This window comes from Parasteatoda tepidariorum, chromosome 7 (genome assembly GCF_982258835.1).
Source record: "Parasteatoda tepidariorum strain Cologne lab strain chromosome 7, Ptep-v5.0, whole genome shotgun sequence".
Lineage (NCBI taxonomy): Eukaryota > Metazoa > Arthropoda > Arachnida > Araneae > Theridiidae > Parasteatoda > Parasteatoda tepidariorum.
Window position 1 is genome coordinate 89,375,374 of NC_141761.1, and position 23,603 is coordinate 89,398,976.

The following is a 23,603-nucleotide window of genomic DNA, read 5'->3' on the forward strand; positions in this document are numbered from 1 at the left end:
TAATTTAAATTAATAATTATGTATTTAGTTTACTTTTATCTCTAATCACATTTATTATTTTACCAGAAAAAATATTTACAAATGAAAGAGATGCCAAGAATAAATTCTAGTTCTAATATTTTTAAATAAAATATACAAGAATTTTTATACATAAATGTGATAGATGATTTCTGTAAACTTCTGGACTGTGGATTTCCTGATCGCGGATAGCGAAACATCTGGAAACCCGGTTTTTTTCCGGAGCACATTCATCTCTGTATTATTTTCAATTTAAAAATGGAGAGGGAGGGGGGTTTAATTTAAATTGTTTATAAAGAGAGGCTTTAACTAAGCAAAGTATAATAAACAATAAGAGAAATTATGCTATGTTTACAGATAATTCGAATAGTCGAAAATAGTATTTTTTATTATTAAATAAAATGCAACTTGCAATTTAATTAAATCAGTAATTTTGACATGAAACTCAGGTTATATATCTTAATGATTATATTTTAACTCATCTCATTTGTAATCTTATATAATAATTATAAATTTAATTTTTAACAATCAACATTGAACTATTATCAACCAACAACCATAAATTCCAACGTCAGGGCTTTATTGCTAACATCCGCTGTAGCACTTTCGTCATGGTGCGGGGATTAGGTTCGCAAGTACCATATGATTAATGGATGGGAGGCCTTCTTGTGCGTTCATTGATAAGATTTGGTTATGAAATAGTCAAATACTGTATAAATATAATATAATACACCATTTCTTACAATATATTTAATAATTCCTTTAAAATGTCCATTATAAATGGCAAAATTTCCTATAATTTACATAGATTTAGCAAAAATTTTTTTCTCCATAAATGCTTATCAAAAGTAATGCTTGCATTAAGCTTTCATTTTTATTTAAAAATTCCATCATAAATTTTTTATTTCAAACTTTCTTCATAACCACTTATCATCCCACTAAAAATTAAGCAAGCCTAATAATATTGCGATCCAGTTGCAGACAATAGATTCAGACTTAAGGCATTTGATTTATATGTAAGCTTAAGTAACTTGAAATGTTAATATCAGACAGTTATATGGGTGATTCTTTGGAAACATGACAATTGGAAAAAAAAATTTTTTCAAATTTAAAATCTTCAAAATAATCATTTTTTTGTATATTTATTTAGTTACATTTACTAATATCTTACAGACCGCAGTGTAGTTTATTGAAATTTGTTCAAGGAAAAATATTTAATTGGTGTAATCAAATAAATCTTCATATTGAGCTGCAAAAATTAAAAAAAAAAAAAAGCTTTTCTTAAAGTTTATAAATACAAAAATCAAATAAGAGCTGGGTCATAGAGAGAATTTGTAATCTGACTCAACTAAATAACCTTTTCCTAACTTTTCAATAAATTCTGCATTCAAAATAATCATATCTATAAATCGGAATTGTAAAAAAATTAGCCCAACTCCGATTATGAAAATGATTTAGACGAATGTTTATAATCATGAGGATAGAAATATTACTTTTATTAATCTTACTACAATCGTTTAAATTATTACTTATTACAAAATTAATTTATAATCTTTAAACGTTTTTGAGCCTATTTTTTTTTACTAAAATCTTAAAAAAGTACACATAAAGCTATTGAGACTGAGGGACAATCTAGCTATTGATTTTCTGGAAACGGCAAAACGTTATGATTAAATGAAAATAAATGATATTAATTGCGAAAATATAAATCACCATTGAGATAAAAAAAAAGGGGGGGGGGGGAGGGAACTTAAATAGAAAGAAAATTAGAAAGAGGAACGAAATGTTTCTGTTACTTTTATTATTTTTTGCAATTCATTCTATTTTCACCTTCAAGGCGATCTTTCAAAACTATTTCGTATTTTTACAAACTTTAATTCATGATTTGGACTATTTTAAAATTAATATTGTCTATGGAGCTGTAATTATTTCTAAAAGCATAAATACATTACAAATAATAAAGTTAACGAATATCTTTTAGATTGATAGGTTCATATTACTGACGCATAATTAAACATATTTTTTTTGTAAAATTACTTACTTTTTAAATAATTATATCCTAATACACTTTTATAATTAAAAATGTATTTATAATTATGATTTCATGACAATCCATGTTAACATTGCAACGATTTTCATAGCAAATAATACATACTTATAAATTATTTAATTAAATATTTAACAAATAAGGTATCCTTCAGCTCATAAAATTCCTAAGTCAAATTTATTAAGCTAAGTTCTAAAGGTAAAAATTAAATTTAATGTATCATGGTTTTCCTTCAATATTTAAAGAATCAGCTTGGGCTAAGACATTTATTTGTTATGCGTGATTGTGCATTAATATTTTTTACAAATGCATGTCTTGAATCTAAGATTAAATGAAAATTTCAATACATTATAAGTCGGTGGTTGGCTTTCTGAAAAATTTGGAGTCGAAAATTTCAACTACCAACTCTACAACTATGGTTCGAAAAATATGAAAAACTGTTTTAAAGATAAACTAAATATATAAAACGATTAATTGTAAAAAAATGTATTAAAAATTCCTGCATGGGTTTTTTAAAAAATGGTGAAGTAAATTCGAAGTATCCGCGCAGTGTTAAGACTTTGTTAAATCGAAAAAATTAAATTTATTTTTGGAAAAAGCATAAATTATTATAGAATAAACTTTATGATGAGAAGAAAGAAGAGTTAAAATATCTAAAAAATATAATTGATAAAAAAAATCGACCTTTTTATACTAAGAAATTTATTTGTAGTATACTCTATTAAGACGGTCAACTGTAATAGCATTTTTTCCCAATTTTTTTTATTATTAAAATCTTTCGCACATTTATCTCTCATTTCCTTTATGTTAGTCAATAACTATTTTAAAGTTGCTTAAAGTTAAAAAATTAAAAACTTGAAAAAAACGCATAAAATTTTATTTTACTTGCTGCAGGGTTCCCACGGTTTGGAAAATTTTTCAAAGTGGTCGCAAATGTGGGATAAAACTAGATATTTTAAGCAGTTAAAAAATATTTAATTTAAAGGAAATATATATTGGTGGAAAAAATAACTCAAGAATCGAATTTACGAATGAAAGATAAATTTAAGCATTTTTCAGTTGTCTTGAAAATTTTTTAGCTATCACTCATTTATTTTTTCCAGTTTTTTTTTTTTTTTTTTTTTTTTTAAGGCGCTTTATTTCGTATGTTTCTGGCGCAATTTTTTTTTCTTATGTCGAGAAAGAGTTCAAGGTGCATAAATCCCCATGGCAGAAGTACCTTGAAATCTTGTATAATCTAACATCTGACATTGTAAGAGATTCATTTAATATAAAATTTAATAATAATCATTTATTAGAAAAATCTTAGTTGTATGGTGGAAATAATAATAATAAAAATAAGGTTGAAAAAATATAAATAATAAAAGAAATAAGAATAAAATATAATAAAACAAAGAGTAAGAAATAATAATAAAAGAATTCAAAATTTGACGTAATAAAGTCGGACATTCGTTGATCATGAAATATCGATGCATTTCACTCAATGAGATAGATATGAATAACTCTGTATCAATTTGCCCTTTACAACACTATTCTTAATATGCTTGCAATAAATTTTACTTTTAAAGTTTTTTTTTTTCAAAATTCGTTTTTTAAATTACTTTCAGATAGAAAAATTTAAATAAGAGAAGTTATTTCAAAAAATATAACACAATGAAAAACTTTAAAAAAAATATCATAAAGCTTCAAATTTAAACTACTGAGTTCCACACAAAATTTTCTCCACCCTCATCCAAAGAATTCGAAATTCCACATTTTTTATTAGATTTTACAATAATTACAAAGCATTTTATGTAACATAAATGCGAGTGAGTACAGTGTGGAATATTTTCAACTAAAGAAAATTTTGCAGATACTAGACTTAATAGTTTTTTTTTTTCTACACTTAATAGTCTTTATAGACTCAATAATTTTTTTCCCATGTTTTTTCGTTTTAAAAATTTTCATATTTGGTTTTTTCAGCAGTCAACTTATACACCTGACATACCAAAAATTACAAGAGCACAATCAAAAATATAGCGGGTTGACTTATATACCGGTATATACAATATACAGAATTTTATATTTTTACAATTGGGTAAATTATGTTATAAATCTTCATTGTAGTCATTAAACTTATGGTTATAAAAATAACACTTGCTAAGATTAATTTAAATCATAAATGTATAGTTTAATATCATAAGAACAGAAGTTTCGAAATAGGCTATCTTACAGTGCGTGTAGATACGTTGATCAAAAAATGACGTTAATAAAGTGTGACAAAATAAAAATAATAAAGATTACAAGTGAAGCAGGATGTAATGAATACTATTTAAATATTTTTATCTAAGAAAATCAACTTCTGGAGTCGACTTGCTAAGAAAAGAATTATTTACTGATTTGATAACAATAAAAAACACGGTATTTTTATCTGTTCCGCAAATAACCAAACAATTTGTCGATTCGGGAAAATATATTCAGCTTCAGTATTTTTCATTTTGGAAAAACAAAGAGTTTTGGAATTATTGGCTACATCTGAAGTTTAAGCACATCATAAATAAATGCTAATAATTAGGCTAATAATATGATAATAATTAAATGCTAATAATACGTAGCGGGTCCTAAAATTTGGCTGGGTCCAGTTATTCAAAACTAAACAGAAAAAAAGAAATCTAGGTGTATATATGTATAAACTACAGGCGCAACTTATAAACGATGGGAGCTACCTAAGGCATTTGCAGCTGTTAATGTTAAACCTTGTAATTTTCAGCTACACCTAGAAGATAAGAGGATTCCTAAGTCAAGCCCAGCAACCTTATCAAGTCGACCAAATTCGATTTCGTGAAGAATTTTGTAGTTAAAACTAACGCGTATTCGTGGGAGAAGAGAAAAACCGTCCATTGTTAGCCTGATGGTAAAGCAACTCAACCGGAGAGAAATTGAACATATTGCATCGTTACCAATAGATAATTTTATTCCGTTATGCTTCAGTTTTATGTAAGCACGAATAATAAAATTTCCCGAAATAAGTTCATTATGTCAAAGATTAATTTTTTTTTTTAATATTATTTTATGGATGTGTCCTTCTTCTCAATCTTAATGTAACTTTCTGTATTATTGATTTTATTATTTGAATTCTTCAAAATAGAAAATTCGAAAGACTTCAATCTTCAAAGAAAGACAACCAGAAAATAAATAATTCAAATGTGAAAAACAAGAAGATTTTCACCGACATCAGAATTTCTCAATTTAAATTGTGGGATTGATGAGAAAAATTTAGAGGAATCGTATTTCACCACTCTTAATGACTTTTTATCATTTATTTCTTTTATATTACATGTATAAAAGTAACAATTTAGAATTTCTTAAACTAAGAAACTTTATTCGAAAGTGAATAATAAAAAAGAAATTTTTTTAATTTAATTTTTCAGTTTCAGTTAATATGTAATAAAAATGGGTTAACGTCCACTGCAGATTGGTAAGCAACTATATCAATCGTCAACGACGATTAAGTGCACTATTTCCATCCTTTTTGATAAAAACCTTTAAGGAAGGTCGTAATCAGCTATATGGAATTAATAAATGAGAAGTCATAGAAGGGGAGAGGCGAATTCGTGAATGCAGGACTTTAAAACTAGTTTATTATATGAACCTTATTGACCCTGCCCAATATTTATTTCTGAGATCAATTTTTGAACTCAGAAATAAATATTAGGTTGGGTCAATTTTATTGAAGGCAAATGCATATAATTGATTTATTACATGGCAGTTCCTTCCTGGCACTCCCCCCCCCCCCGAGGCTGAAGTACAGTCGAACCCCGCTATAGTGAACACGGCTTATAGTGAACTCCCGGATATAGTGAACGAAATGCTCGGTCCCGAGCCTTGCTATACACGTATAATGTTATTTTTAGTGGATATAGTGAACCAAAAAAGTGAGGAAGTTGGATATAATAAACTTTTTTCTGTCTTCGACTGATTCCCCCCCTTTTTTTTTTCTTTGTAATAATTTTGAAATTTCTACTTCAAAATAAATACATATACCGATTTTTAAAACCATCTATAGAAACTACTTTTATTTGCTCGAATGGCAGGTTAGACAGGTTCAAAAAGCGGAATAACAGAAATTCAGGAAAAATTATCTGAGAGTCGGGAAGTGTTTCCATATCTGATGTTGAGGATTGCTCATCAGCTAAAGATTACTAATTTTTTTTTGTACGCAAGACGAAGAGTGGTGAAAAAAATTTTTTTTTTGCTACTACATAATATTTTTCAGTCATTTATAGAAATATAATGTAATAAAAGGGAGGAGTTTGGGAACCAATAGTGAAATTGCCTGCGTAACGGATATAGTGAACTCCCGGTTATAGTGAACCGAAATTTCGGTCCCTTGAAGGTTCACTATAGCGAGGTTTGACTGTATTAATAAAATATCAGAATCTAGATTTCTGAAAAACCATGAAAAAAAGATTAAATGATTGAACCCATTAACCCCTTTCTATTGACACTAAATAAAACTTCTTTTTAATAATTAATTGAAGACTATAAGTGTTATTTATAGAATTCGAAACAGAAGTTAATACCGAGAAATTATTTGAGCGAAAAATATGTTGAAATGTTAATTATTAGGAGTTCAATAATTTTTAAGCTATTTAGTGCATCTGAAAATTAGTTCGTGGATATAAATGCATTAAATGTTTACATAAGGAGTTTTAAATTGTTACATGCGTAAAATTATTACATTTATAAAATCGGAGTTTCGTCGAAAAAAGTTGGATCATTTAGGGTTTCATAATCGAAAAAAATTTGGGAATCGCTGTCGTGATACATACATTTTTACTTGATGGAATGTTCTTATTATTAAAAAATGTAATTTATTTTGAATTTTATTCACCCTAATTATTGATGGAAGTTACTATTACGAAATAATTTAAGTTATAAAAAATTTAGTTAATAAGGAATATTTTTTTAGTCATGAAAGCATAACTTCAGTATTGCAATGGTAATAAATTTCCTCTAAGTCCCATTGAAGGGGGTGTGATAATTTCAGATTGCTCAGTTGAATAGGAAGAGAGCGGTCTTTTCTAGAAGATGAACTTTGACATTGATGAATTTTCCCCCCAGTGCAGCTGTGGGCTTAGGCTCCTCTAAGGCTGTGGGAGGAATGCCTTCTAAGAAAAAGATCACCCGATACTTTGTCAAGCTTCCCGCCGAACACGCCAAATTAACGTTTTGATTGGTTCGATAGAAAAGCGCGCACTTCTTTCTTTCAATATGGCTGTGTGGAAAGTTACACAAACTGTTTTTTTGTAAGAGTTTTTATTTGAATTAATAATTGTCTAATTCGCAATAAATATAATTTTATTTTTTAATTTCAAACTTCTTTTTTTGTTAATTTAAGATTTGCTATTAAAAAATTACTGTTTATTTCCCCCCTTCTCTTTCGGCTCGATGTTTATTCGTAAATGAAGTAAGTTTCTTCCCTGTATTTTAAAAATTTTATAGTGTATAATTTAGACGTAATGCATCTTTATTTTTTACTAATTATTGTTTCTTTAAAAAAGTAAATATAAATTTTAAAAGTAAATATAAATTTTAAAAGTAAATATAAAGTTAGTATGATTTTGCTTAAAATTTATGTTTAAAAAAAAAAACACCATTTACTTTGCTTAATTTGTTTGAATAAGATCAAAATTGTATAGAGTATTATAATGTGTAAATATTGGAAGAAAAAGTATTATGTATTCAGTTTTAATAATTATAATTTAATATAATTCTTTAAAAAATTAAATATAAATTTAAAGTTAGTATGATTTTGCTTAAAATTTATGTTTTAGAAATCGATAACCATAAATTGAAATTTAATTAGAAATTTCTGAGGGAAAGTTTAAAACTATTTTAAAAAAATTAGTTTTGTTTTATTAAGAATGTTACCTGAAAAGCATAGTATTTAATATGCAATAAATATAAAAATTATTACGTTTGCCAAACTTTCCATTTAGAATTAACAGTTAAAGCTTAACAATTTTAAAATTGATTAGCCTACTTGAATAGAGTTTCCATAAGTAAGTGTTTATTTATGTTTATCTTTGATTTTCTATTTGTTAGCCTTGTTTCTTTAAAATCCAGATTTTTCACTCTTGAACTATGTTTACATTTTGCATGCGATTTTTTTTTCTATCTTCTGTACCTGTTATTTCAATTTTCTCCCCGTTCCTGATATCACGACGGTAACACCGTTCTTTTTTGGTCCTCTCCTCTTAGAGAGCGCCTTTTCTTTCCCCCTTTCCGTCGTGATGTCATGATCGGGTTTCTCTTTTTCCTCCTACCCCTTGGCGGCCTATCTAAATAGGTCGCCAAAAAATTGGCGGCACTTGGCCTTGCCGTAGTTATGATAATCATCCCTTTAAATTCATTCACTATAAGCCACACACTCATAACCAGCAAGCAAAATTTTTGTTCATCTAAATACTTGTTCGAAAAAAGAAATTTACAAAGGACTTACAATGCTACCTGTCAAACAATTTTGTACTGAAACCAGGCATTTAAGGAGAAATAATATATGCTTTTTCACATGAATTTTTTCCTAGAATTTATTTATTTATTATTTTTTTTAAATGTCACTGTTTTCATGTTGTAACTTTGTGAAAAGTGTTTAAATTATTTAAAACATCTTGTACAAAAAGTGGAGAAGCAAAATGCAGCAGTTGCAAAACAGCAAAACAGCAAATTGCAGCAGTTACAAAATGCAAAACATTCGTTACGCAGTTTTTATATTATTATTTACAAAATATATTGTCATTGATGATTGAGCACCAGATTTTCCACCAGGATTAAGGGAATTTTTTATATAATGTTAATCAATTGATCCAAAAGTACTCTTGTGTTCAGGGTTAGGTTCACAATTACAAGGCTTAACATGTATTAATTATTAATTAAGTCTCAAATCCAATATGGACACGCTGTTTAACGCAGAGGATAAAAATAATATTAGTCTAAGAAATAGATGAAAGGTTATAATCCAAACATGGGTAGAAATCTATTTAATAGTTCACAAAAAATATCGATTTCAAAGCACCATTTTTGTGTTAATTTCGTTGCTGTTTTTTAAAATTCTAATGGTGATGAATATTATATTAGGTGATGAATATTATGTTAAAATTCTATTCGTTACGTTAGGAGGTGATAAATCAAAATCTAAATTTACGTATAAAATTACGCTTCCGTGCTTGATTTTGCATGGATAGTAAAGAAACTGATACAGATATTTAATTGAAGATGAATGGGGAAAAAAAGATCGAAAGAGTTACTGAATTTAAGTACCTGGGATCAATTGTATCCGAAAACAAAGATATGATCCTAGAAATCAAGCAAAGACTTTGAGCTGATAACCAGAGTTTTTTATGCACCTCAGAAATTAACAAAATCTAAAGCAATAACACGATGAACAAAACTTAGGGTGTATAAAACTGTGGCCTGGCCAGCACCAGACCAACGAATGGGCCAGGGACTTGGATCTTGACCACAAAACATGAAAAGGTGCCCGGGAGAAGAAAATCTTAAAAACATTTTTGGCCCAGGTGATGGGATGCAAAGGAAAGTTAACGATGAAATACTAAATATTTTTAAGGAAAAGGATATTATAAAATGTATAAAATCAAAAAGAGTTCATTGAGTGGGACATAAAAATAATGGATTGTAACTGAAAAACACAAACAAATCTTTAATGGCTAATGCCATGGGTAACGAAGAAGATATGGCTATATGAGGTTAACCCCAAGACATTAAAAATAAGAATTCAGAAAGCAAAAAGATAAGCCAAAAAGTATTGTAGTAGTACAAATTTGATGTGATCTCTTTACTTATGAGGAAAAACTTAGCTCAACTTTATCACACCATTTTGGCAATAGACGATCAGCTGGGGCTGACGTCATAGCTCACATGTGTGGGTATTTGTGATCTTTTTCTTAAAGTGCAAGTACCCAATTGTTAGGGAGGTCATAGTCCAACATGGACTGTAGTACCAGGAAACATGATTTCGTTTGATTTTGCTTTAGCCCAGTGGTTCCTGAACTTTCTTCTTGTAGACCCCTTGCCATGTTTTTCGGTTTTGGGTTGACCCCCTGCTTACCTGATATTGATTTTATGTAAATTCATCAACTTCAAATGTATTTTTGACAGCTGGTATAATGCTACTCACTGTGAAAGATTTAAATTTCTATCTGTTGTGAAGTGTAGTGTGAAAAACTTAAGAAAAAAAACATGTCAATTTTATACATTAATTAAATTCAAACTAATTTAATTCAATTAATATGTAAATGGAATAAAATGGTGCACTATGAAACCCGTACTCCGCTACTAATATTGTAATTGCAGGCGGAGCTGCAGGCAACTGCTAGTTTATAATAATTCAGTTTCATATATCAAAAATTTAATCCTAATAACTGACATTTTAATAAAATTTTTACTTCATAGCTACTTTCACAAATTATGTAGAATGTAGATAGATATGTCTTAATATTATAAATTATAATGTAAGTAAATAGGTACTATCAGTGTATGTTGATTATTCCATTCATGAAGTGCCAAAATTAAAAGTCACGACCTGTTTATATGAGATCCACTATCGTTGGCCCCGTTTTCATTTCATGAACCCCAAATTTTTTTTCACTTGACATGAACCCCTTGCAGGTTGTCGTCGACCCCTGGGGTTCTATATAGACCACTTTGGGAATTACTGCTTTAGCTTAATTATTAAATTACTTCTTCCGCTTTCTAAAATTTGATCATTAGATTAAAAATTAAAAACATTATTTCTTCTTTTATTTTACTGTCTGCCCGATATTAAACAACTTCACCGTACATCTTTCGCAAAAGACTTGTTATTATGCTATTTTTGGAAATTTAACTTCCATGTTTTCTAAATGTCTGATAGAATATGACAAAACTTAATACATTCAAATGCCAAATGTGTTTTAGTAAAAGTCCATTACAAAACCGCCGTTAGAAAAAAGTCTTAACAGAATTCCTATTTTCCAGACAATAATTTCCGGGAAATGTTTATCGAACAAGAGGGATTACTCAAGACATGTTTTTATTGTTAACTTTCAAAGATACCGATAAAAAATCGATTTATCGATACACGGCACTCTTAAGATTCGTGACAGATAGATAACGGTTGTTGTAGAAGCTTTTAGAATGCGATAGTCTTCTTCTTTAAGGTTTCATGGTTCGGCTTAAAGACTTTTGGTATAAAATGTTGGGAAGACTTTCGATTAAAATGACGGAAATGACTTTTTCTCAAGATAATCGAAGCTTAAGAGATGGGTTGGATGGGCAGTAAGCAAAGCATATGGAAAACTTCCAATGATTCTCACATTTTAAGATACCCTTCTGACATTTATATTTATTTTATATAAGTACAATAACGTGTCCGCCTGACTATTTGTGTCGATTTCAAGGTTCATTAAGCGCAGCAAATACTATGAACATTTCTGATCCTATCAAAGTAGGTTTAAGATCTCTAAACACTTAATTTATTTCGATCTTGCAGAAGAGTTCATTTCAAACGACCTCACAGGTTTATTTTACACAGCGGAAGTAGTTTTCAGATACCGTAATTCATCAAGGCAAGGTATTAAATTAAACCACGATGGCTTAAATAGTATGCTGTATGAGAAATTAAGGCAGCTGTCATGCAATGTTGACCTATTTGCCACCATCGCACCACAATTTTAAAATGGCAGAGCCATAGCCTCCACGATGGCTTAAATAGTATGCTGTATGAGAAATTAAGATAGCTGTCATGCAATGTTGACCTATTTGCCACCATCGCACCATAATTTTAAAATGGCAGAACCATAGTCTCCGCGATGGCTTAAATAGTATACTGTATGAGAAATTAAGACAGCTGTCATGCAATGTTGACCTATTTGCCACCATCGCACCATAACTTTAAAATGGCAGAACCATAGCCTCCGCGATGGCTTAAATAGTATGCTGTATGAGAAATTAAGGCAGCTGTCATGCAATGTTGACCTATTTGCCACAATTATATCATAATTTTAAAATGGCAGAACCATAGCCTCCACGACGAATGGCTTTAATGTTTCAAATTTGTAAAGATTGCTTTCTTATTCCAAAACATGATGCCACTTTATAAAAATATGCTTCATTTTAGCTTCTCTCTTAATGTTGCAGCGATTTTAAAATACATTATGGCTTATTTAGCCCCAAATTGAGGAAATTTAAAAAGTAAAACCTTTAATATAATCTTAAATTCATTGCTATATTGAAATCTTCATTTTTTTTTTTTTTTTTTTTGCTAAACAGCAATGATAATTAAATATCGATATGGGTGAAATTGGATATATTTATAATATGCGAAACGCGATTTACACGAAAAGAAACGTGTCCTACTTACATGCTTGTGCTTAATGGACGATCCGTGGACTGTGTCCAGCTCGAACTCGAGTATTTTGTGGTCATCCTCGTCTTCATCCTCTTCAGCCAGTGGTAGCAAATAAGGTTCAATTTGTGTGCAGGGAGGATATTCCTTCATCTGTTGTCTATACACTGAGACACACATCCACAAAGCTTAACACTCAACTACCTGAAAAACAAAACATGATTGAATGGAGTGTAAAATACCTCTTACCAATCTGAAATAAACAGGGTGTTCCATAATTTATGCCCTTAAAATATATTTTTAGAATACTTATAAAGAATTAAATAAAAAACTATGCAGCTTATGGGTCATAAATTATATTTAAGCGAGAAAAAAAGCGTAGAAGTTACCGTAATTAAGCAAATGGTAATTAAAAAGTAAAACGAAGACTTAACTAAAAGCATTGATACCTGTTCGGTTGGCTGGAGGAACTAGGGAAAGAGTTAAAAGACGAAAATATTAGAAACGACTTCAAGTTTTACTAAATAATGAAACTGTTTTTTATGTTTTCCTCCTGCCTTGCTGAATAGTGATTCGTCAGATTTGTTTTTTTGTTCCTACTTTCGCTTAATTATCATTTCCAGCCCCCTAATGTGAATAATTGTTTTCGTTGTTTTTGACAAAATATCAAAGCAAAAATGCTATCGGAATCAGTGGAATCTCTTCTAAGAAAGACTGAATGAAAAACATCGAAATCAGTTTGATCGTTTGGTGATACTTGAAAGTCCTTCTAGTGATCACCTCCTGAACCAGTCTCTGTTTTTGTTGGCAGTCAAACAAGTTTTTAGTCCAGCAATCTTCACTGGTGATGAGACAAATTTCGATTGAGTTTTATTCTCCTGCTATGAATTTTCGACCCCTGTTTTGTATACTTTTTTGACCTCATTGTTAGCAAAGGCTCTGAATATGTATATGAAGGAATGCTATTAAGGAACACCCAGCATAATGAATCTATAATTTTAATACTTAACAGAGGCTTTAAGTTAAATCAGTTTAGTTTGTCATAATTGCTGTTCACGTGGCCACATGTAAAAATCTTCCTGTAATAAGATCTGTAGGGCCATGATTTATTTAAATTTTTTAAAGTTTTCAACTCAGTGAGTGGCAATGCAATAATAAAATTAAAATTATTAAAAAAAGCTTTATTTGCTGTGAAAAAATTGTACTCCATTTATTGATAATAAGCAAGATGTAAATATGTAAATATAAGTTATTTTATTAAATTGTCATTTGCCATCAAAAGAAGTTATCTATATATTACTCTGCTTACACCTTCACATAAGAGCCCGACAGATCGTGAGATAATATTAAGATAATTAACCGTTGTCCGAGGGTTTAATGTTATCCCATTAGTTGTTTAAAAACAGATAACTCTAAAACACCAGTTCTGCAAAAATAAACTTTTAAATTACTATTTTGACTTATCAAAGGAATGAAAAACAATTTGCAATTAGCAACGCAGTAATGCAATAAGCAATGCCACTATAAAATAATTCGCATTTATATTGTTCATTAAATATTTTAAAAGAGGAGGCAACAAGTAATTCCCTTGATAACAAGGGTAGTGATTAGAAATAATATAATCTCAAAGAGCATGAAAATCGCTTGGCTTTATATTATGAAAAAACATTAAAAATGAAAAAAAAAATTGTCTTGGCATACTCATTGGCATGAGTAATTTCCTGACATTTTCGTTTCAACCCTTCATTTCTATCAGTTCACATTTCTATCGGGTTTTTTCTTTCATTAAATACACAATATAAGTACATTCAGGGCCGGCGAAAGGGTGATCGCCCGAAGCGCCAGGATAGAGGGGCGCCGAACGAGTCCCAGATTTAATGTTTTTTAAATTATTAATTTCTTCTCTTTTAAAAATATTTGTTTGAATAATGTATATTTGTTTGAATAATGTATTTATAGGCTTTTATTTTTTAAATTATATATTCTTAGATTAACTACCTTTATAATTAGAGTTTTTTTTCGTAAAAGTTTTACTAAAGATGGAAAGGAAAGTGTGCAGCAAAAAAGCCACTTTTTGACCTTTAAGTTTTAACCTTTAAGTTTCTGACCTTTAAGTTTAGAGAATCTCTTTAAGCCATTCAACAAACAGTGGGTGAGGAGGAATTGCTTTAAATTTCACATTTAAGATTAACATTTCTGAATAAGTATATTGACGAGTAAATATAATAACGGGTAAGTAAAATAACGGGTAAGTAAAATAACGGGTAAGTAAAATAACGGGTAAGTAAAATAACGGGTAAGTAAAATAACGTGTAAGTAAAATAACGGGTAATTGTAATAACGGGTAATTGTAATAACGGGAAAGTATAATAAGGGGTAAGTATAATAACGGGTAAGTATAATAACGGGTAAGTATAATAATGGGCAAATATATTTACACAAATGAATTTATTTATGGGCGAGTGAGAATGAGTTTATAAATTCATAAAAATAATTTTAAACCTACAAATTGTGTTACGGTAGTCGGCAATAAATTTTTTTTTTCATTTTTTAAAATAATTTTTATCAAAATAGCGACATATTGAATGCAAAATATCTTTAAAATATCATTTAAATATGCATAGAGTGCATAATATGCAAAATATCAAAAGCTGTGGGGAAAGTAGTTATCGACTATACCAACCTTCATCTATCAAAAGGCACCTCTAGATAGAATCGGGGCAACATATCCTATATAGTGAATCGGTATTTAAAAATTGTAGCCACAATATTCACTCTGCAGAATTTTAACAGGGATATAATTCGATGAAGATACCATTAGGTATTTTATTGATGTTTCTTTTTTTACGAAAGACCGGGAAAGCTGTATTAAACTCACCAGAATTTGAGCGCTGTTGATGATAGCTATATTTAGTTCACCGGCTTTTGAGCGTTAGCCCCCAGAGCGGTATTAAGTTCACGGCTGTACTGTGTTGTACTAAGCAGTCGAGTGTGATCAGGATCCTGTTGTGTGTAATTGAGTCAGGGAGGCCACAGCGTGAGGAGGACAATGCGACGCAGTCATTAATAGCAAGTCAAACTGTTCAATGTGGACCATCCATCGAAGTAGGCGTGGTGATATCACGTCCGGGTCACCAATGTGGGGAATAGTTATCAGCTATGCCAACCTTCATCTAACAAAAGGTACCTTTAGATAGAATCGAACTAACATGTCTTATATACTAGTGAATCGGTATTTAATAACTGTCGTGGTAGTTATGTCACAGAGTCAAAAAACATTTTGTTAGGTATACAATTTTTAATATCATTTTAAAGAATGTAATTCAACATGGTAAAGAATTTGGAGGAAATTGGTCGAAGATTATCTGAGAAATCGAATAAAAAAAGTCATATTTTTAAAATTCGATATATTTCCCAGATAGCTGTTATTTTATATATTTTAGGTGTCAGAAATCTGAATTCATCGAAAAAGAAATTATGTTTATTAAAAGAAGGTTTGTTTTCGTGTTTGATTTCGTAACTTGAAATATCGTCTGCACTAATTAATTGGCATATTTTAGGTCAGACCCTCCAACCAATACGATTTAGTTCTGGAACTTATAAGATCAGATCATTGGATCAAAAGTTATTCAAGGTGGTCCTTTTATTTTTTTTTTGCGCACTGCATATAAATAATATATTTGAGTACACACATTTACGGCTTAGAGCAGTTAAGTCTGATCTTCTGTTTCTCAATATTAAGAAAAGAAAAAAATTTAATAGCAAAATTCTTTCGTATAAGCTTAAAAAAATTTAATATTAGTTCATAAGCTAAAGTCTATTTTAATTACCAATAAAATAAATAATTTACTTTAATTACCAATTTCAATAAATGAAGACCGATTTTAATTTTTTAACGTAAATACTCATTTACTTCGTTACGCTTCATTTAGTTCTTAAACAGAGCCTTTAATCTAAATTTTTTGCTTAAAAATGTATTATTTTCTGTTTCAGAACCGTGTATTCTTTTAACTAAAAGAAATTTATAACAGTTTAAGTTTTATTTTGACACAAAAAAAAACCCTTTAAAATTGAAATTCGTTGTTTTATAATCAATAATTGCAAATAAGTGCACAATTCGATTTTGACAAGGTTGCTAATTTTATTTATTATTCAGCAGCCACTAAGATTATTAACATATTTGTTATGTGCTTTTTTAATATTCGCATATATTGTACTAAACATTTTAATAATAAATTCACCACGATATCATAAGATCATGTAAAAAGTTAACAGAGATAAAAATTAAATCTACATTCACTTAAGCAATATGAGTTTGTCTTAATTTTTGATTGAAAGATTTTAAACCTCGAAATGCTTTAAATTCTATTTATTTAAAATGGCGCACCAGCTTTTCGTCGGCTAGTATTTTATAAAATTTTAAAACAATATTTTAAAGTATCAAAATAAATCTCATCCTTAATTTAAGAAGTGCACTTTTCACTATTGTTTGCTTAAGACTAGTTTAACTTTTTTCCCTGGTGTGGGTATGCTATTTGATCTTTTTCCTATTGAAATAATTAAGTTTTCTTTTCATTTAGGATTTTATGTCTTTAGTTTCAGTTTATGAAAGCATACAACTGCACTTTTATTCCAGTTTTAATAACATTTCGTATTTAATTTGTTAAAAAATTCTTAAACTAAATAAATGTATAATATTTCAGACTGGGGCAGGGAAGTGATCTTCTAACAATGATGAAAGAAATGCATGGGTCAAAAAAATATTGAGAACTACCGCTCTAAAATGTTAAAAAATCTCAAACTTTACAACTATCTATATAATTCAAAAGTGTACAATAACAGAGAGAGAAAATTCTTTGACACTAATTTCAATTGAACATGAAGCGGCAAAAGCAGTTGATTTTAAAGAATCTGAAACTGTTTGGGTCAGCTGAAGTACAAAAAATTACATTTTAATTTTTACGCTTTTTGTATGTGATTAAAAATTATGCTTATTTACCTAAATTATTTTCATCTTTAATTTTCTTAGTGAATAAGATCGTTATCGTACCATACGAACATGATAAATAGAAAACACAAAAGAGGAAATATTAAGAAAAAAATTTACAATTAAAAAAGTGTTATTTTTTCCAAGAGAAATTATTACAAGCATTTTTTTTATCAAGCCTTCTATGACTGTTGATGTTAAGAACAAAAAGGAAGGGAAAAAAAACACGTAACATATCTCAATTCTGAGAAGAACAACTGGGAAGAGATTCAAATGAGCAGCAAACCATAGAAGATTAAGCAAATTTAGATGATTGCTTTAAAGAACAACAAGCATTTTTTCCGTCAAACTTTCTATGTTTGTTGATGCTAAGAAAGAAGGAAAGGAAAGAAAACACTTTACTCAGTTACACACATCTTCTCGTTAATGAGAAGGACAATTGAGAAGAGGTTCAAATGCGCAGCAAACCATGCAAAATTTAATGAACGAAATTTAGAAGACTGCTTCAAGAACTTCATCGTTCATCCAATCTAGAAATTGTTAGAGTAACTAAGACATCCGTATTTGAATATTTTAATTAGAATACATGAATATTTCTATTAAATCTTTTGTATTTCATTAAATTGTTCTTACATTGGTTTAAATAAAATAGTAATTCCTTTCCAGTTGTCACATATCATCAAATCACGTTTTTTTTTTTGGTAATTTTATCAGAAGGCCTTCACCCCAGTCATTAGGCCACTCTTCGTTCTTCATGAGTTTATTAAACAGGACAGTTAAAGCTTTGATTGTAGTTTTTGAACCTTATTTTGAAGAGTCCACCAGGTAGGTTATCGCTGTCATCAGCTTTTCCTACATTTGAGCAATTTCATTGCTGGGTGCCCTTCAAGCTGAGTTGTTAGACCTGTGTCTATGTCTAGCTATCTGGGTGCTTCTCCTGAAATATCTTCCAAAATAGCAGGATTTGGTCTGTTTAAGGTTCCCTTAGAATGATAAACCCATCTTCTGGTTTGGTTTTCTTTTGATGTACGCTTTAAACCTTATTTTTTCGTAATTGGTTTCTCAATTTCTCATCTTTTTCTACTAGTTTTGTTAGTGATGTCATAAAGAGTTATTGTTTCTAATTGCTGCTTCTGCTGATGCTTCCAGATCTTTGTAATATTTCCTTTTATCTTGTCTTGCAATTATCTTACATTATTTTTCCTCCTATTACCATCCCAATGTTCTGGTTTAATTTCAACAAGTTCCTTTTTAATTATTTTTTTGTCTCCTTTCACGTCTTTCACAAACTAAGTTTTTGGTCTTTTCAGCTATTTCCACTCTTATCGTCAAATTTCTTCTTTCCCAGAATTTCATCCGCACTTTTCTTAGATTTTTTTCTTATTTCTCCCCATTCTTGATTTACTTGCATGTCACTTAAGTGGTTTAAAACCTGAGAAAGATGTTCCAAATTCAGTTTAAATTCTTGTCTAATTGTCTTGGTCCTTAATTTCTCGACATTAAATCTTGTTCGATAGCATTCTTTCGTCTTGTTACTCATCTTAATTTTCACTTTACCAATGACCAACAAATGGTCAGAATTTGAGTCTGTTCCTCTCATAACACGAGCATCCAACAAAGACCTCTTTCATTTTTTTTATCAATAGTGATGTGGTCAATTTGGTTTCTTGTCTTTTTATCGGGAAATATGCAAGTAGCTATACCAATATTTTTGCTTTGAAACATTGTTTCTCCAGTACATAAATTGTTGATGAGACAAAAATCAATTAAAAGCTCACCATTTTCATTCATCCTTCCATGTCTTCCCTTTGTGCATTCCATTCCGTAGTTCTCTGATCCAACTATAGCATTTATTTCAACAATCTATTAACCATCGATATGTCTTTTGTACTGACACTATCCTAAAAATTTTCCAGTCTCAATGCAATGTTCCTACATTGCAGCCTCCAATTTTGATTGTCGTCTTAGCCGAGAAGATCTTTCCAGTCACTTTGATCCTCTTGTTTGCTTCCAATTGGCTTTCACGACCAGGATTCTTACTGACTGCAGGGAACATATTTGATAGAGAGCTTTCATCCACTTCTAGGGAGATTGATCTGCATGATTGCAGTTTCTGTAACAAATATGTTTTTACGAGATAGGGTTGTTAAACCTAAAACTGGAGGACCAGGGTGTTGCTCTTAGTCTGGTGCCTTAACCATTCCCCACTGACCTGACCGGCTCGGGAGGCCCTACCGCCGGCTAAGCTCACCTTTTGCACACGCAAGTTCGCTCACCACAAGGCACAGTGTTGGCAGAACATAAGATTTTGAGCCCAAAAAATACGTTCGATATAATACATATACATATATATATATACATATTTATATGTATGTATGTACACTAAATTTTAAAAAAATTAGTAAAATTTCTATACATTATTGTGTCTAAAATTTCGTCAAATTCAATATTTCGTTTTGATTCAGATTAAAGATCACGTGATTTATTTTTCCAGACGATAAACGGTTAATAATGGTTGGAGCTAAAGATTTTTTTCCCCCATCATACTCGTCGTGCATTTTTTTCCACGAGTCTACGATTTGAAACATAGATATGAAAAGATTATAGACTCCACGCAGCAAAACAAATCAAGATTTCAAAACTAAAGTGGATGGGAAAAAAATATGTCCTTTTTAAAAAAAGGTAAATAAACTGCAAACTTTTCATAATCATTCTATTATGGGAAGGAGAAAAAAATTTAAAAAAGAAAAATATTTCTGTAGCGCATTTTTGTTGTTGTTGTAGCGTTTGAAAAATAATGAGTAGCCCAAAAAGTAGGGGGTAACCCCAAATTTTGATTTTCAGTAGCGGGGATTTTTAAAAGTAGCCCAATCCGATGCTTGTAGCTCAATCTGGCAATACTGTGACAAGGTGATAACACCAATTGGCGGGCGCGTAATTATTACAAGCATTTTTTTTTATGAAGCCTTCTATTTCTGTTGATACTAAGAAAAGAAGGAAAGAAAAGAAAACTCGTAATGCATCATCCCATTACTGAGAAGAATAACTGGGAAGAGATTCAAATGAGCGGCAAACCATATAAGATTAAACTAAACAAATTTAGATGATTGCTTTAAAGCACAACAAGCATTTTTTTTCTCCAAACCTTCTATGTCTGTTGATGCTAAGAAAAGAAAGAAAGAAAATAAAACACTTTACACAGATCTTTTCGTTATTGAGAAGGACAACTGGGAAGAGATTCAAATGCGCAGCAAGCCATACGAAATTAAATGAAAGAAATTTAGAAGACTGATTCAAGAACTTCATTGTTCATCCAATCTAGACATTGCCAGAATAAATCCTCCGTATTTGTTTATTTTAATTAAGTATTTTGTATTTAATTAAAATATTTTCGTCTTTCTTGGTGAATAAGACGTGTGAAAGAACACACGACAGAAGAAAAAATAAGGAAGAATTTGAAAAAATTTTCGCTTTTTTTCTCCCGTGTAATTATTACGTTTGTTTTTAATCAAACCTCCAATATTAAATTCAAGATTTGTAGTCTAAACTAAAACTAAATAATTATTCAAACAGTTTGAATAATTGTTTAGTTTTTTTTGTTTTTGTTTTGTCTGAATATATTTATTCAAAAAACAGTTGCAAACCTGAATGTCTGTTGACGTAAATCTTCCCATTAACGTTGTAAAAATAAATATATAAAAATTCTCAAAACATATGTCTTCATTTTTATGAGAAGGACAGCTGGGAAGAGATTCAAATGCTCAACAAACCATGGCAGAGCAAATGAAACAAATTTAGATGGCCGTCTGAAAGAGCTTCGCTGTGCTTCCAATCTAGAAATCAACGCCAAGTTCTTAAAATAAGAAACAAGTCCAACAAGAATTACGCCTATTTCTTTAGAGCGTCGAATATGCAAAAAAGAACACCCAGGGTTGGCGATTTATTTTTCATTCCAGGTAGGCTGCAAGAATCGGAAGACGATTGGAAACAAAACAAAATTTGGAAGCTCTTCAAGAAACAGTTGCGAAACCGGCTCCTCGGTGAATAATTGTTTGGATATACATAGAATGTTTGGGAATTAAAAAAAAAATGTTCTTTTTTTCCCTTTCTTATGTGTACATGTAAATGATGGAGCTGCAGGTGCGTGTTCGAACTGTCAAGTGGCTGTTGTCATGCAGGATTTTTCAAAATTAGAACGTGATTCTTTAATTAAAAAGTTTTGGAGATTTTATAGAGAGTATCAAGCGAATAATTCCAAGTCATAGTTGACTATTGTCTTTGATTTTGGACGTTATTATCGTTACATATATGAGCGCGTAGGTTGTGTGGTGATAAATTGGTGGAAAGCCAAAAATGATTCAGTTAGTTACCTTACCAGATGAATGAGTTACAGCGTTTTCTTTTTTTGGCAGAAGTCAATAGCATTTTCAAAGGAAGCAATTGTTAGTAGTTGTTGTTACATGTCTTCAAGATCAACTCAAGTATACAAATCTTTAATAGTGGCTGTTGGTCGGGACATTTAAAAAGTATTTCTAAAGTGAAACTTTTTCGAAAGGTGCCTCGGAATTCATGCAGGATTTGAATTATACGCCATTTGTGAATTACAATGAAAAGAATAAGGGGTCGTTCAAATGTCACAAAACGGAGGGAGGGGGTTTCTGATTTGTTTATTTTCACTGACAAGGAGAAAGGAGGGATATAAACAATGCTTTACATTAAAATCCCCTAATTTTCAATTTTTTTTAAAAGCAAAATAAAAACTAAAAAAAAATAATTCAAATGTGGAATAAAATTTAAAATTAGGGAAGGAAAAAAATTTAAAAATTTCTTCAAAAAGTTTCTGAGGCCAAAAGTAGTGAACACTAAAAGTTCCTAAAGAATATGACTTCAAGTTTTATAAAACGAATTAAAACGTAAACTTCATTTTTCTATTTATAATTTATTATCATTATATATTTAATCCTAAAACTTGATTGCTACAGTAAAAATCAAAGTGAAAACAAATACTAGGAGGACAAAGTGAAACGAAAAACTTTTCAGAATTGTCAGAAATTTGCTTAAGTAATATTTGTACGGCCCCTAAGACAGCTAATAATTGTTATTAAAAATGGATTTCAATGATACTTGTAATTTTTTTGTGTGCATGTTTTGACTGTCTGGTTAATAAAGGTAGTTTTCAAGACCCCAATTAATTTCCCGTTAATTAACATTTTAATTTATGTGGAGAAACTTAGTTCAACTTTAACACGCCCTTTGGCTTATAAACGATCAGCTAGCACTGACTCAGCTGACTCAATCTTAATCGGTCGTAGGGGTTACCTTAAATATGCATATTTATATGAGCAGAAAAGTGGTATTTTTAAAATTTGATTTCTCAGGAACTATACGACTGATTTTGCTCGAATTTTGTATTTTGCCATGAAAAAAATCCTTACAATTATATAAAAAAATTTTTATACCTTACAATTCAAAATCTTTTCGACTATCATTAAATAAAATAATAAAATAAATATTTACTAAAAGTTATTTTTTGCACAGAATTATCTCTGAATAAATGAATTTCATAATTGTGTAAAAAACTTTTTCATTTATCTTAAAAAGTTTGACATATGGTGAAATACGCAAAAAGGAAAATTAACAATAAGGGGTCCACTTTGGACAACTTTCTTGACCAAACTATAGGGACCATATTTCGCAGATTGCGGCTACTCACTATATTTTGGGAGACAAAAATCAAAATCCATCGAAAAAAAACATATTTAATCAGAAAAAATACACTTTTGTGTTTGATTTCATAACTTAAAATATCAGCTACATTAACTAATTTGCATATTTGAGGTCACCACCTCTAACTACTAATATCGAGCTCTAGAAAGTGAAAATCCGATCATTAAATCAAAAGTTATTCAGGGCGGTCCGTTTTTTCTCTTTGCTCACTGTAACATGCATTAATACAGGTGTCTTTTCTCCTTCAGTGTTTTCCATTTTTGTTTTTAACATAAATTTCGAAATTTCAAACAATGAGAATTACATCTCACTTTCTCTTACTACACACGCTGTGACAATCATGTACATATTAAATTTAATGAAAGAAATGATGTTCCTGATTTAAACTCTTGTTTCATTACATAATTGGGATTTTTTTTGTATCGCACTACTCGCTA

General features: G+C 29.9%; 1 protein-coding gene across 2 annotated transcripts in view; it reads right to left on the bottom strand.

Annotated features, from left to right (window-relative positions):
- The window catches only part of LOC107453731 (5'-AMP-activated protein kinase subunit gamma-1), a 369,446-nt gene that overhangs the window by 302,344 nt on the left and 43,499 nt on the right, over positions 1–23,603 (bottom strand). For both annotated transcript variants that reach the window (XM_016070657.4, XM_087168247.1), the window contains exon 2: positions 12,468–12,656. In XM_016070657.4, coding sequence (XP_015926143.2) covers positions 12,468–12,632 — 165 coding nt within the window. In that variant the 5' untranslated portion in view covers positions 12,633–12,656. The remainder of the gene's footprint in view (positions 1–12,467; positions 12,657–23,603) is intronic.